Here is a 15,021-nt window from a genome sequence, read left to right as displayed (position 1 = left end):
GGAATTTATCCAAGGGATACAGGAGTATTGATGCATAGGGGCACCTGTACCCCAATGTTTATAGCGGCACTCTCAACAATAGCCAAATTATGGAAAGAGCCTAAATGTCCATCAACTGATGAATGGATAAAGAAATTGTGGTTTATATACACAATGGAATACTACGTGGCAATGAGAAAAAATGAAATATGGCCTTTTGTAGCAACATGGATGGAACTGGAGAGTGTGATGCTAAGTGAAATAAGCCATACAGAGAAAGACAGATACCATATGGTTTCACTCTTATGTGGATCCTGAGAAACATAACAGAAACCCATGGGGGAGGGGAAGGAAAAAAAAAAAAAAAAAAAAGAGGTTAGAGTGGGAGAGAGCCAAAGCATAAGAGACTGTTAAAAACTGAGAACAAATTGAGGGTTGATGGGGGGTGGGAGGGAGGGCAGGGTGGGTGATGGGTATTGAGGAGGGCACCTTTTGGGATGAGCACTGGGTGTTGTATGGAAACCAATTTGACAGTAAATTTCATATATTAAAAAATAAAAAATAAAAAAATAAAAAAAAATTAAAAAAAAAAGAGGGTTTCAGTAGCCCAACTAACAATAGCATTTTATAATCACCACTATTATTAACATATTATTAACAATAGCATTTTATAATCACCACTATTATTAACAAGAAGGGGGTTCTTGTTCAGATATTTTTAAATTCCTGAATAATTAGATTAAAATACAAATATGAAAACCCACAAAACCTCAAAAATATTTATTTTTTAATTTTATTTTATTATTTTTATTATTTTATTATTTATTATTATTATTATTTATTATTATTTTTTATTTTTTATCATTTTATTTTATTATTTTATTTATTATATTTTATTTTGTTAAATATTTGTTAAATGTTTGCCAAATATTCTAATCTGTGCTCAATATTCAAAGATGGAAGTCGTAATAAAAATGAAAACATGAAATTTTATTTACTTTCAAAGTTGCAAAGGACTAGGAAAAGTATTTGCAGCTAATGTTACAAAGACTTTATTTATTATTGCTATGAAGATGTAGGAGTTGTAAGAACATTTGGTGACAGAGTAAGCTCTCTGAGCTGTGTGTTATGGCCCAAACACACAAAATGTGTATATAATTTCACAGCCCTTCAAAATTATTTTTCAGGCTTTTGAAAGCTTTTTCCAAGCCTCTTAATAACGCTTTCAATTACTAAAGGAAATTTTAGTGGACAAAGTAATTGTGGTTGATGAGCTCATGCTGCCATCTAGTGGCCAAGGTTAGCTCCACCTTGAGGAGGAATTCTTAAAATATTATCTCATTAAGGAAAGCTGTCTGCCTTGTATTTGAACACATCCTATAGCCGCAGAGACCATGCCAATAGGCGACTGAAAACTGAGAAAGAAAATGAAATATATTTCGTAACTAACGTGAAATTGTTCATGCCGTGTTCCTAAAGCACATGACGCGAAACAAATCTTCACCCTCTTTTTCTAAAATAATCCTAAATATTGAAAACTAGGTTTTTAAGAAATCAAGATATAAGGTCAGTTTGAGGGAATCTTTATTAACAGGAAATTGGATAAATGCTAATATCAGCCTTAAAAATAATGACATTTCAGCACATTCCTTTCAAAATGACCTCAGATGGATTTAAGAAACTTCTGAATCACTCGTGTCAGATATTGTGCTAAACTCTGGTGAAAAAGTAGTATTTCCTCAGGATATCCGAGAAGGAAGCGTTTATCTTTTTTTAAGCTACTATTTTCATAAAATTTGATTAGGAGCAATGGTTCTCTATGCCTTTCTAACATCTATACAGATGATCATATAAAAATTTAGGGGCGCCTGGGTGGCTCAGTCGGTTAAGCAGCCGACTTCAGCTCAGGTCACGATCTCTCGGTCCGTGAGTTCGAGTCCCGCTTCGGGCTCTGTGCTGACAGCTCAGAGCCTGGAGCCTGTTTCAGATTCTGTGTCTCCCTCTCTCTGACCCTCCCCTGTTCATGCTCTGTCTCTGTCTCAAAAATAAATAAAAACGTTAAAAAAAAATAAAAAAAAAATTTGCTAGACTAAGCAAAAATATTAGAAATATCAGTCACAAACTTCGGAGCCCTTATCTGTGTCATATTTCTTAATTTTATAATAACAAAGTACCCTACATAATGTTACCTCCATTTCCTAAATGAGTATATTAAGAAATACTTGTTTACATTGTCTGCATTATTAGACATTACTTCTTATTTTGCATTTTGCACTATGCAATCTTACTTGTGAAGTGTGACTATAACTGGGCCATTCCCATCTAAATTCTCTCTCTCTCCTCCCTCTTTTCCTCCCTCTTCTCCTCCCTCTTCCCTCTCATACCCATACACAATCCTAAGCATGTTAAAAAATGGGGTTTTCTTTACCTAGATTGTCTCTCACATTGGTAAGGGGCAGGAACGTGTGGAAGAGGTTGTTAATGTTTATAAACCATTTTGGCAGTGAAAAATCCTCTTGAGAAGTATATGGAATAGAAAATAGTTGATTTAAAAATATTTATGATTTATCATTTCATTTAAAACAGGCTAAGATAACATTTAATATGTAATTTTTATAAAATTACACACACACACACACACACATACACACAGAAAATTACTGGAAGAATGTAAGCCAAAGGTTTAACATAGATAGGCATAATCATATTACAAAAACACGTGTTTTTCAAGATTTCACTGTTTCTTTAAAATATACTATACCCATTTATATGTGTCTCAATTCTATATACACTATACAAATCTACATAAGTAGGAAAATGCCTGAAATAAATGTATCAAAAGAGACACAATTTGGGGCGCCTGGGTGGCTCAGTCAGTTGAGCCTCCGACTTCGGCTCAGGTCATGATCTCACGGTCTGTGAGTTCGAGCCCCGCGTCGGGCTCTGGGCTGACAGCTCAGAGCCTGGAGCCTGTTTCGGATTCTGTGTCTCCCTCTCTCTCTGCTCCTCCCCTGTTCATGCTGTCTCTCTCTGTCTCAAAAATAAATAAAGGTTAAAAAAAAATAAAAAAATAAAAGACACAGTTTTCATATGTGACTAGTGGAATTATATGATTTTTATCTTTGTGTTCTGCTTTCCAAATATTCTAATAGTTAAAGCTCCTCCCCCTCAAATCTGTTTTTATTGCCTTTACTAGGCAACAACAATAAACAATGTTTTTTATCATTTAGGCACATTTTTATATTCTTATTAGTTCTAAGACTCTTTGATAGAATTTATACATTAAATTACATATTAACTTAAGTAAATTGAAACATCTTCTCAATTAAAAAAAATTATTTTTGCTTCATCATTGAAAAACAGTGGTACAACCATGGAGAAAGGGGTTTCTGGAATCTCTGGGAGGGCGCATAACCTCTCAACACACTCAGTGGGAACACTGCTAGGTTATCAATGGGTGTGCTCTTCCCACAGCATCCCGAGGTTTGCCTTCAGCCCCGTTATATTTGGCACTGAAATTGCTCAAGTGAGATTTAAGGAGATTGCGGTTACTGACCCACCATCCTGAGTTCAGATGATGGCTCACTTCCATCTAAGTGTGTTCTATTGGTCCGTTTCTTAGATATCAAGAGCCTTGGCAAAAGTAAAATGTCTACACAGATGATTCCGATGGATTTCAGGGAATTTGTAAGCACCTAAAGAAGACCTGATCGCACCCATTCTGTTCAGAAGGTTAGGTTCTTCACCAAGAGATATTTTCGATTGTACAGGGACTTATAAGCCATTCTGCATCCCCTTTCCTGGCCGAAAACTTTTGCTTAAATTATTTCTAAAACTTTCGTTATTTGAGTGATACACAAAACGTGATGGAACTTGTCTGATGTTGTCTCCCGACATTACCACGTGAACAAAATCTAAGACTCTGTGACCCACACTTTTTCTTTTTTTTTTTTAACTTTTTTTATGTTTATTTATTTTTGAGGAAGAGAGACAGAGGGTGAGTGGGGGGAGGGTCAGAGAGCGAGGGAGACACAAAATCCAAAGCAGGCTTCAGGCTCTGAGCTGTCAACACAGAGCCTAATGTGTGGCTCAAACTCATGTACCAGGAGATCATGACCTGAGCCAAAGTTGGAGGCTTAACCGACTGAGCCACCCAGGTGCCCCATACCCACACTATTTCTTATCACTACGGCTCCCCAAGGCTGCAAGAGCTGTGTTATGGGAGGGGGGTGCTGGGTTGTGATTTGAATCGATTAATGTTGAGATGCAGAGTGGCCACTGAATGACCATGAATGAATTCCCTGGCCTGACCCTTATGTCCACTATCCTTCTCCAAGATTGCTTCAGAGGTGTTAATTGCCCCATCATTCATGCCAGAGGGAACATGGGACTCACAAAAGTCCCCATGGACCCCAGGCTGAAGCAAAGCTACCTTGATCCCAATAACTCGGGTGAAAAAGGTTTGAGGGGATTTTGTTGTAGTTTTGTTTTGTTTGTTTTTAATGTTGCTTACTTTTCCTAGTCCAATATTATAGAGAAAACAGATCAGATTTGTATTTGTACCCCATAGCATTAAACTTAGAAATTGGAGATTCTACTGAAAAACAAAACCAAAAACACCTCAATGGGAGTGGGAAAAAAACAAGGGAATGCTCAAGAACCTTCCTTTGTTACAAGATCTGTGCTGTAAAGGCACAGACTAAAACACTGATAATTTTCCTTTCAGCAAGAGAAAGGGAACTCACTTATATCAGCAGCGGCACAAACATACATCTGAGACTGTTGATCCCAGCCTTCATCTAATTAACTGTTTCAAAAATCAATAAATAATGTGAGTTACATGGAAGAAATTTCTGTGCTAAAATCTGAATCCTTTTCAGAGCATCACATTGGCACTAATTCTGCTTCTCTAGGTTGCTTGCCTGTGACTCATTCCTGCTGTCTGAGACAGCTGCCTCACCAAAACCATGATTGTCCCTAGCCTATATATCATTTCATTGTCTTGGCCTTCAGTTCCCTCCATAACCTGCTCACTCCCTCTGAACACAAACCACTCTATGACCTCATTGCTAAGGGCTATGCACTTAGTGCATAGAACTATAGTGTGGTGGTTCCTCAAAAAATTAAAAATGGAACTATCCTATGACCCAGCAATTCAATTGCACTGCTAGGAATCTATCTAAATGATACAAAAATGCTGACTTGAAGGGGCACATGCACCCCAATGTTTATAACAGGGCTATCAACAATAGCCAAAGTATGGAAAGAGCCCAAATGTCCATCAACAGATGAATAGATAAAAAAGAGGTGGTATATATATATATATATATATACACATACACACACACACACACACACACACACACACACACACACAATGGAATACTACTCGGTGATCAAAAATAATGAAATCTCGCCATTTGCAACTACATGGATGGAACTAGAGTGTACTATGCTAAGTGAAGTCAGTCAGTCAGAGAAAGATAAAGGTATGACTTCACTCATATGTGGGATTTAAGAAACAAAATAGATGAACATAGAGGAAGGGAAGGAAAAATAAGATAAAAACCGAGAGGGAGGCAAACCATAAGAGACTCTTAAATACAGAGAATAAACTGCGGGTTGATGAGGGTAGGAGGGTGGAGGATGGGTTAAAGGGGTGATGGGCATTAAGAAGGGCACTCTTTGGGATGAACAGTGGGTGTCATCACTGGGTTCTACTCCTGAAGCCAAGGCTACACTGTGTGCTAACTGGAGAATTAAAAAGATATATAAACATAAAAATAAATTTAAAACAAGAATAATTGCAATATTCAACGCGAGTTCCTAATCCCGGGAAGGGATGGTTGTGACACAAACATTCCATCAATACTGCCAAAGAAAGGATTAGTTTATCCAGCATACTCCATCATGAAATTTATTAGGGCACAGACTTGGGATTAAATTTACACTCTAGTTCTCTCTGTATCCTTACTGAGTCATGATTCATTTTGCTTTTTCCCCCTCTGTCTTCTACGGTCTAGAGATAAATTTTATTTTTTTAGTTCATGCTCAGCCATCAGGGCTCAAATACCTGCAAACTCTAGCTTGCACCAAAAGGGCACTTTTTAAAAATCATAATAATTAATAATACCTCTTCCCTGAAATAATTATAATACTTCTTGAATTGCTCAAATGTTTTCTGAGGCACAGAAAGGTGTTAAAATCTTTTTAAACTTCATTCTGTCGTATTTTTTTTAATTGGAACAACCAAAAAAGACTAACATGAAAATAGGATATATATTTTCTGAATTTCAGTTTAGCTCTGACTTCTCAACACCTATTGCCTCTGACTTTTTTAGAATTTTCTTGTTCTCTCATTCCCATGTTTGCATTTTATTTATAATTTCTAGAATAAACAGTGCCTATTTATTTTTGTCTGAAAGAAATAGAAATAACTAAATATCAAGTATTAAAGTAGTAGTTGGAACATCAAAATCAAATATGTAAAGAGGCATCTCTCTTGTCATTTGTCATTTGGTGGATGAATAAGTGTGCAAGAATTGTGCTGTCAATGTTGTTCACCTTTCACTTGTCCATATTTGGGTTTCTTTTCTGCAGTGATCATGACGTTGTATTCTTAGAAGACAAGAATACAAAATAGGCATAAAAGATATTTAAAGGAATATGATAGGAGGAGTCCCTTTAGTTAAAGAAATCATTTGTACCTAGGTAACCTGCCCTGTTTGCTATTTTCAATTCTGTATTTAGAGATAGGGAGCATGCATATCATTCCAATGAATCTCACCTGGCCTGGACATGTATATTGGTTTAACTAGTGCCACACTATTAATAGCTAGATGATTCCAACACTTACTAGATTTTTATCCTATTCTTAATGATGAAAATGTTTGAGGAAGCAGAATTACTCTGACTCTGAGTGACTGGGGATTCGTATCATCCACAGGCACATGATTGAAATGGAGCTTTAAAAACAGTTTTTAAAATAAAAGTCATATTGAACGTTTCAAGGATGCCATACTCCAAAGTCTGCACATTTGTTTAGCATCTTTGGATGATGACCAGGTAGACTAACCATGTCTAGAAGCTTTGCCCTTTATCTATTTTGTATTCCAGACAGGAATTTAACTTCTTATGCAAAACTTCCCCCTGACGATCGTTCTGCACATGGCAGCTTTCACTTCTTTATTTCTCAAGCTGTAGATGAGAGGATTCAACATGGGGATCACTGCTGTGTAGAAGACCGACACCACTTTATTGATGTCCAGAGAAAAGATTGCACCTGGCTGCACATAGATAAAGAAGAGGGTCCCATATAAGATGGACACTGCGGTGAGATGGGAGGAGCAGGTGGAAAAGGCTTTGCGCCTCCCATCGCCAGAGCGGATCCTCAGGATGGCAGTAAGGATGTAAAAATAGGAGATTATAATGGTCAGGCTACTGACAACCAGTACAGCTCCAGCCACAATGAAAACCAACAGTTTATTGATCCGGGTGTCAGCACATACCAGAGAAAGAAGGGGGGACATGTCACAAAAGAAATGATTGATAATGTTGGAGCGACAAAAGGGAAGTCGGAAAGCAGCCGTTGTGTGAGTCATGGTGCTCAGGAAGCCAATAGTATAGGGTCCAACCACCAACTGTACACAGAGTCTCTGTGACATGGCGACAGAATACAATAATGGGTTACAGATGGCCACATAGCGGTCATAAGCCATGGACGCCAGGAGAAGGCACTCAATGGCCACAAAGAACCCAAAGAACCATTGCTGCAAGGCACAGCCCAGGAAGGAGATGGCCTTCCTCTCAGTGAAGAAGTCAGTGAGCATCTTGGGACCCACTACTGATGAAAAGCAGATGTCCACAAAAGACAGGTGACTGAGAAAAAAGTACATGGGCACGTGAAGGCGGGGATCTATCTGGATGAGAATAATCATACCCAAGTTTCCTGTGATGGTAACAAGGTAAAAAAGTAGAAATAGCAAGAAAAGGAAGACTTGCATCCGAGGATGATACTTCAAACCTATGAAAATAAATTCTGTGATTCTTGTATCGTTCCCATCAGCCATTGGTTGTGTTGTTCTCTAGAGTGAGAAAAACAGAACGTTAATAATGCATACAACTTTAAATTATTTAAAAGCATAACATTATACACAAGAAGAGAAACTACAGGTCCAATTTGGGAGCATTGGTATAAAAAGAGACTAAACTAAAAGCTACCAAGCAAATATAGTAAGGTTCTTACTCTTAACAGCAATATGGTTTAAACGTTTTAAAGAAAAAATTAGAACTAAGAATTGGGTCACCATTAGAAAATCTGTAAAATTACTCACCACACTTACATATTAAAAGACAATGCATTATAATTATTTCAAAAGAATTCATTAAAGAAGCTGATAAAATGTGGCAAGAAAGAAAGAGAGAAGAAAGAAAGAGAAGAAAGAAAGAAAGAAAGAAAGAAGAAGGAGGAAGGGAGGGAGGAAGGATGGAAGGATGGGAGGGAGGAAGTAAGGAGAAAGAAAAGAAGAGAAAGGAAAGGAAAAGAAAAGAAAGAAAATGAAAGAAAAGAAAAAGAAAGGAAAGGAAAGGAAAAGAAAGGAAAGGAAAGGAAAAAAAGGAAAGAAAATGAAAGAAAAGAAAAAAAAAAAAAGAAAACAAAGAAAAACTTTCCAAACTGGAAGAAAAAAGGAATTACTTGACTTGGTAAAAAGGATCTTCCTCTAGCTTCCAGAGAATATATGTGTGTAAGGTAAGCACTGGGAATATTAACACTATAATCAGAAACTATATATTTTCACAATGTGTGCTATTTAACAGTGTAGTGAAGGGTACATCCAAAATACTAAACTATAAAAAAAGAAAGAAGGTGTAAGAATTCTAGAAAACAGAGATAAGAAAATACTGTCACTATTTGCAAGCAAAATAGTCATCCACATAGAAAGTGTAAAATAGTCAACCAATAAAGATAATTTTTTTAGAAAAAAATGAAAGAATTCAAAGTAGCAGAAGATTGGTGTAAAAAAAAGTCAATAATAATTACCTATGAATTATAATGGAAAAACGTATATTCATCAATACAAATTGATAAAATAGCTGTAAATAAGCCTAACAAAAACCATTCAAGATCCATATGAAGAAAAATATAAATTATTTAACTTTACTGTACAAGGGAAGAACTGCCTAGATCAGTCAAAAAAAACACATTTACTGTATTTTTATGTGTTTATTAAGATTCATTTCCTCCTGAGATAGTAAAAATTAGCTTTAACAGGGATGGTAAGACTCTGAGTGGCCATTCTTCAGGTTAGAATAGCACACACAAATACATCAACTATGAAGGGAACAGAAAATGGTATTTCTCCCACAGATATGCTGCAGCTGGAAAGTGTCCTAACAACATTTGGGTGGGTGGGGGGGTGGGGAGGTAGTGACAAATACTTTATTGCTCAATGATAAACTTTACTTTCTGAAAAAACAGACTGTCTACAATTTTTGTCTGAAATCACATCAGCAAGACGAAACACCCCACTCTGGTCTGGAATATCTAAGTCAGTCTGACAGAGCAAAGCAGTCCCAGTCCCCAACACGAGTACAAAACTCCACATGAGGGATGTCTGGATACAACACTCTACACCTAGTTTACCTTTGTAGTTTCCATGGAAACAGGACCCTGTGCTACCTTTGTGGGTCAGACTGTTCTGATGCTGTGATGTTGGCCCCTTTCCACACAGCCTTGCTTTGCTTTGAGCTCATCACAATTTTCCTTGATTGATATTTCACCAAAAACTCCCCACTTCTCAAAATCCTATAATAGCTCTAGTTTTTTTTTTTTTGTTTGTTTGTGTGTTTAATGAGACATCCATGGTTCTGGTCTCCCTCATTGCAGTGGGTCAAAAGCTGGTTGGATCAGACTATAAACCTGATCCTGGCTGTTTAAGGCTGATGAGGCCAGGACATCTGCCAGGTTATTTGGTAAATTTAATGCAGTTCCAACCAATTGGAAAAGTTAAATTAAAATATAATTTTTAATGAAAAAAAATCAGATGTTTAAATTCATGGAGGAGAAAAACGTTCAAAGGAGCAAAGGACATTTCAAAAAAGAAAATCAAAGAAACGGGATGTGCTATTCCAGATATCAACACATAAATAAAGCCATCATGCTTAACCAGTAAGGTATGATTACTAAAATAGGCAGGAGACAGAAAAACCGTAGGCAGACCGAGACGTATATGCCAATTTAGTATGAATAAACACTTTCTTTCAATCAGGAAAGTAAAGATTAATTACAATATTTGGATGGCCATTTCAAAAAATAGATCATATTCAAATTCCACCCATATCATTAAACTAAAAAGAAAAATTCTATTATAAACATACAATAGTCGGGGCGCGTGGGTGGCTCAGTCGGTTAAGCGTCGACTTCGGCTCAGGTCATGATCTCACGGTCTGTGGGTTCAAGCCCCGTGTCGGGCTCTGTGCTGACAGCTCAGAGCCTGGAGCCCATTTCAGATTCTGTGTCTCCGTCTCTCTCTGCCCCTCCCCTGTTCATGCTCTGTCTATCTCTGTCTCTCTCTGTCTCAAAAATAAATAAACATTAAAAAAATAATAAAAAAACACACACACACAACAGTAAAACACTAAAGAATAGCATTATGATTTGTTGTAGGGATGGACTTCTTAAACAGAACATGAAAATCACCTGAAGAAAAGGTTGAAAGCTTCACGGCATAATAATTTTAAGTAAACAAATGCCAACATACACTCTAGGTAAAATTAAGACATACAGACTGGAGAACTACTGAAACATATGTTACAGAAGACTAAAGTCAGATCACACAAAGAGCTACCACAAAGTATCCACTAAGATAGCAAGTATTCATTGTAGTCATTGGCAAAAGATACAGAGAGGACACTCCCAGTCCCAATAAACATGAAAAGATGTTTAATATCCCTTTAATATCCCCAGTAATCACAGAAACCAAATTGAAACAATAATCATATACTATTTCACCCTTCAAGTTGACAAGATATTAAGAAGTGAGAAAATATACTGAGAAAGCAGGGAGAGAAACTGGTGATCACTGGAGATCACTGGCTGTTGCAGGGGTGGGGCCTCCAGAAGGCAATTTTTTACTATCTCTTGAATTTTTTTTTTTTGAAAAGTGATTACCTGATGATTCAGAAATTCCATTACTTTTATCTACCCTGAAGAAACACAGAATGGAAAAACAATGATGTCTACTTTACTATTGCTTCAAATGATAAAAAAAACGGAATCCACATAAATATTCTCCAAAAAGCATAACAGTAAATAAACTTTGGTATTTCATTCTGGAGAATATTGTACAGACATCTAAAAATTAAATAATAGATTACCAGAAGGGAGGTGGGCATAGAGCCTGCTTGGGATTTTCTCTCTCTCTCTCTCTCTCTCTCTCTCTCTCTTCCTCTGCCCCTCCCTTTCTCAAGGTCATATGCTCTCTCCCTCTCTAAAAAAAATAAATAAATCAAAATTAAAATTAAATAAATATATAAGGGGTGCCTGGGTGGGTTAGTTGGTGGAGGGTCGAGCTCTTGATTTTGGCTCAGGTCATGATCTCATGGCTGTGGGATTGAGCCCCACTGCCAGTGCAAAACTCCCTCTCTCTCTGCACCTCCTACTCTCTCTCTCTCTCTCTCAAGAAAAATAAATAAACTTGAAAAGATTGAAAAAGCAAAAGAGTCTGGAAAGACAATGCAGCAAAGGAGTACTCATTACCTCTGAAAAGAGAGGAACAGTGAACTGGTATGTAGGTAGGAAATCAAAGGGGTCCCTAGATTTATCTGCAAGTTTAATATTTTATTACAAGGAGGCAATACACTTGCATTACTTTTGTAATTAAAAACAATCTAGGGGCGCCTCTGTGGCTCATCCGGTTAACTATGCAACTCCTGATTGGCTCAGGTCATGATCTCATGGTGCGTGGGATTGAACCCTGCTTTGGGGCTCAGAGTGGACCTTTCTTTGGATTCTCTTTCTTCTTCTCTCTCTGCCTCTCCCCCCTCGACATAAATAAATAAATAATAATCTAAAGCAAACCCCCCCCCAAAAAGTAATCTAAAGCAATTCCTTAAAGTATTTCAACATTTAAAAAGAAAAAGTGAGAAGAAAAAAAAAAATAGCTACAATCGATTGGGAGAAAAACAGGCAAGAAATATACAAAGCCTAGGTGCGAGAAAGTGAGTAACAAAAATACAGGCCATGCATTTGAAGTTCGAGATTTCTGAAATTCTGAGAAGCGGAGAGAACTCTAGCCCCAACCTCACCCTTTATAAATAAGAAAACTGAGGCTCCAAGATGTCTGACCCAGGACCACAAAGATGGTGGCAAAGATACAATCAATTTCCACCCTGCGGTTCTAAATCCGTGATTGGCTGCGTGGGACGACACCTTTAAGGTGACAATGGAGAGGGGACAAGGGACAAGCATTTTCAGGGTATGCAAGACTTATCAGATTCGGCCCCAGGTGCTCTGCAAATGACAGCCAATTTGACTTCCACCCAAGCTTGGGTAAGAAACATTTTGCTATCTCCATTTTAAAGAGCAAACAATCAGGGGCGCCTGGGTGGCTCAGTTGCTCATTCAGTTAGGCAGTTAGGCATCCAACTGCAGCTCAGGTTATGATCTCACAGTTCGTGAGTTCAAGCCCCTCCTCGGGCTCTGTGCTGACAGCTCAGAGCCTGAAGCCTGCTTGGAATTCCCTCCCCTCCTCAAACTCTGTGTCTCTCCCTCTCAAAAATAAGTAAAAATTAAAAAAAAAAAAATGTAAAGAGCAAACAATCAAGGCTGCCAAATGTAGAAGGTGATACCTGAAGGGCAGGTATCTCCAAAGAGTTATCTGCGATTAAGACACTGCCCTATCTGAATACAGAGTATCCACCCTTTCAAAGATGTCACTCTTCCAAGAGGGAAACTCGGATGTCTCAAAGTCTCAACCCAGTCCTACATGTTGTTTGAGGGCTGCAGAATCAGACAAAACGCGTATGCAAATTTATCAGTGAAAGAGCTGTTGATTACAAGGAGAGTAAGGAGGTCCCAGGAAATCCTGTAAAGAGTCCAGGTTTGCTCAAGTACAAGTGCTCTCAAACATCTGCACCTGTGCTCCCATTTGTACCCCCTTCTTGGAGCGTGATGCTTATAACGCACGGCAGCTTTCCACACAGATGGCACCACACCTAGAGAGGGTGGCCCTGCCTCTCTCTCCCTGTTCTGGGCAGCCAGTGAATCTGAAGAGGGATTTCACTTGACTATAATCTCTTCGTGCATCTTAGCAAATTTCACATTATTGCATGTTAGGTTTGCTGCAACATTCTAACCAATTATGGTCTGAAAGTGGGTATTTTTCTATGTACTGAAGAAACACATCTTAGATGTCAGTCCTTTTTGTTTTCCCATCAGTCTTTTTATTTTGAGCTTCTTGAAGAGTAAACAGAGGGACAGAGATGGATTTTTAAGAATGCTTTAAACTTACATTCTAAGGAGCTCCTTTCTTCTTCCGAGGATTGAAATTAAAACGGAGCATAAATTGTACTCTTTTTCAGCCTGTGTTCTTTCTTCCCACCTTCATCTGCGCCTCCACACAGAGAAGAGGGCAGACTTTCTTGGAATCACTTGGCTTTATTCTTAAGTTTCCTTCCCAAGGAACTGGTAAGATTCCACTCCAAAGCACATTGTCTTTTCACTTGGTTGGAAGTTTCCAGAATTAGTTACCTCACTTTGTTGTTGTTGTTGTTCTGGAAAAACTTATGTCCCAATACATACCATACCTTGAGAATTTTGTTAAGAGGGAATTAAATTAAAATGTTATTACTATCCTTAAGCTCTAAAAAATCCACTGGGATCCCCTTATTTGCTCTCTGTGCTTGACTTGAGTCAAGTCTTAATTTCTTACCTCCTTCTTCAACAACAACAACAACAACAACATCAACAACAAACATTTAATGAGTAAACTTCAGTACGGTGTTGTAACAACTGCTGAGTTTTCCCCCATAAGAAGCACCACGGAATTTCTGCAACTGTTCAGCTAGAGATTGTTACCGTTGAAGATCAGCCCCCAGGACAGCTTACTTGGCACTGTGATATTCCATCTTCCTTTCCTGATACTCATAGGGAACTCACTGAGAATCATAATGTGTGAAGTATCTCCACAATATGCAATGAGAAATTGAGATCGATTTCATCGAAAAATGCAAGCCTGATACTACATTTTTTCAACTTATATTGATGAATAACACACAGAAAAGTGCAAAAACCTTATGCGTACTGCTCACTGAATTATTGCAATGTGAGAACAGGCGTGCAAGCCACCACCCAAGTCAGGAAATAGAACCTCCCCATCCATTTTATATTTGTGAAATTCATCTTTTGTTGAATAAATCTCTAGTTCATGTATTTATGGATGCCCGCATTCCATTCTGTTAGTATTCCACAAATGATTTATCAATTGCTTTGTTGTTGGACATTTGAATTTTTCCCAGTTTTTAGCTTTGTGATTTTTTTTTTCTCCAATGGGCATCCAATGAATGCCGTGTGTTTTGGTGTTCATGAGCATGCATTTCTCTTGGGGATATACCTGGGAGGGAAATTGCTTTGTTATTGGGCGCGTATATGTTCCTGAGGACCGATAATCGAAGAAGTCTTCCAAAACCCACTGCTTACACTTCCATTAGCAGTGTATGAAAGTGGCTATTAGCCATTTTATGATGGTGTGTGTATAATGGTATCTCATTGTGCCTTTAGCTGCCATTTCTAGAGAGATGCAACAATTCTGCAAGCTTTCCAAGCCATTTCCATAACCACTTTTATGAACTGGCTTTTGAAATGTCTTGCCTGCATTTCATCACTGGATTGCCTTTCTTTAAAAATTACAATAGTTATTGGGGCACCTGGGTGGCTCAGTCGGTTAAGCATCCACCTTCAGCTCAGGTCACCATCTCATAGTTCATGAGTCTGAGTCCCGCGTGGGGCTCTGTGCTGACAGCTCAGAGCCTGGAGCCTGCTTC

At 38.0% G+C, this 15,021-nt stretch overlaps 1 protein-coding gene across 1 annotated transcript; it reads right to left on the bottom strand.

The window, feature by feature from the left end:
* Nucleotides 1-7,103: 7,103 nt before the first annotated feature.
* Nucleotides 7,104-8,057, bottom strand: LOC125915829 (olfactory receptor 1009). The gene has a single exon (XM_049621863.1). The coding sequence runs from the start codon at nt 8,046-8,048 to the stop codon at nt 7,104-7,106; it is 945 nt and encodes a 314-aa protein (XP_049477820.1). The 5' UTR covers nt 8,049-8,057.
* Nucleotides 8,058-15,021: the final 6,964 nt, after the last annotated feature.

Source organism: Panthera uncia, chromosome D1 (genome assembly GCF_023721935.1).
Source record: "Panthera uncia isolate 11264 chromosome D1, Puncia_PCG_1.0, whole genome shotgun sequence".
In the NCBI taxonomy this organism is placed as follows: Eukaryota; Metazoa; Chordata; class Mammalia; order Carnivora; family Felidae; genus Panthera; species Panthera uncia.
This window is presented reverse-complemented; position numbering and strand designations above follow the sequence as displayed.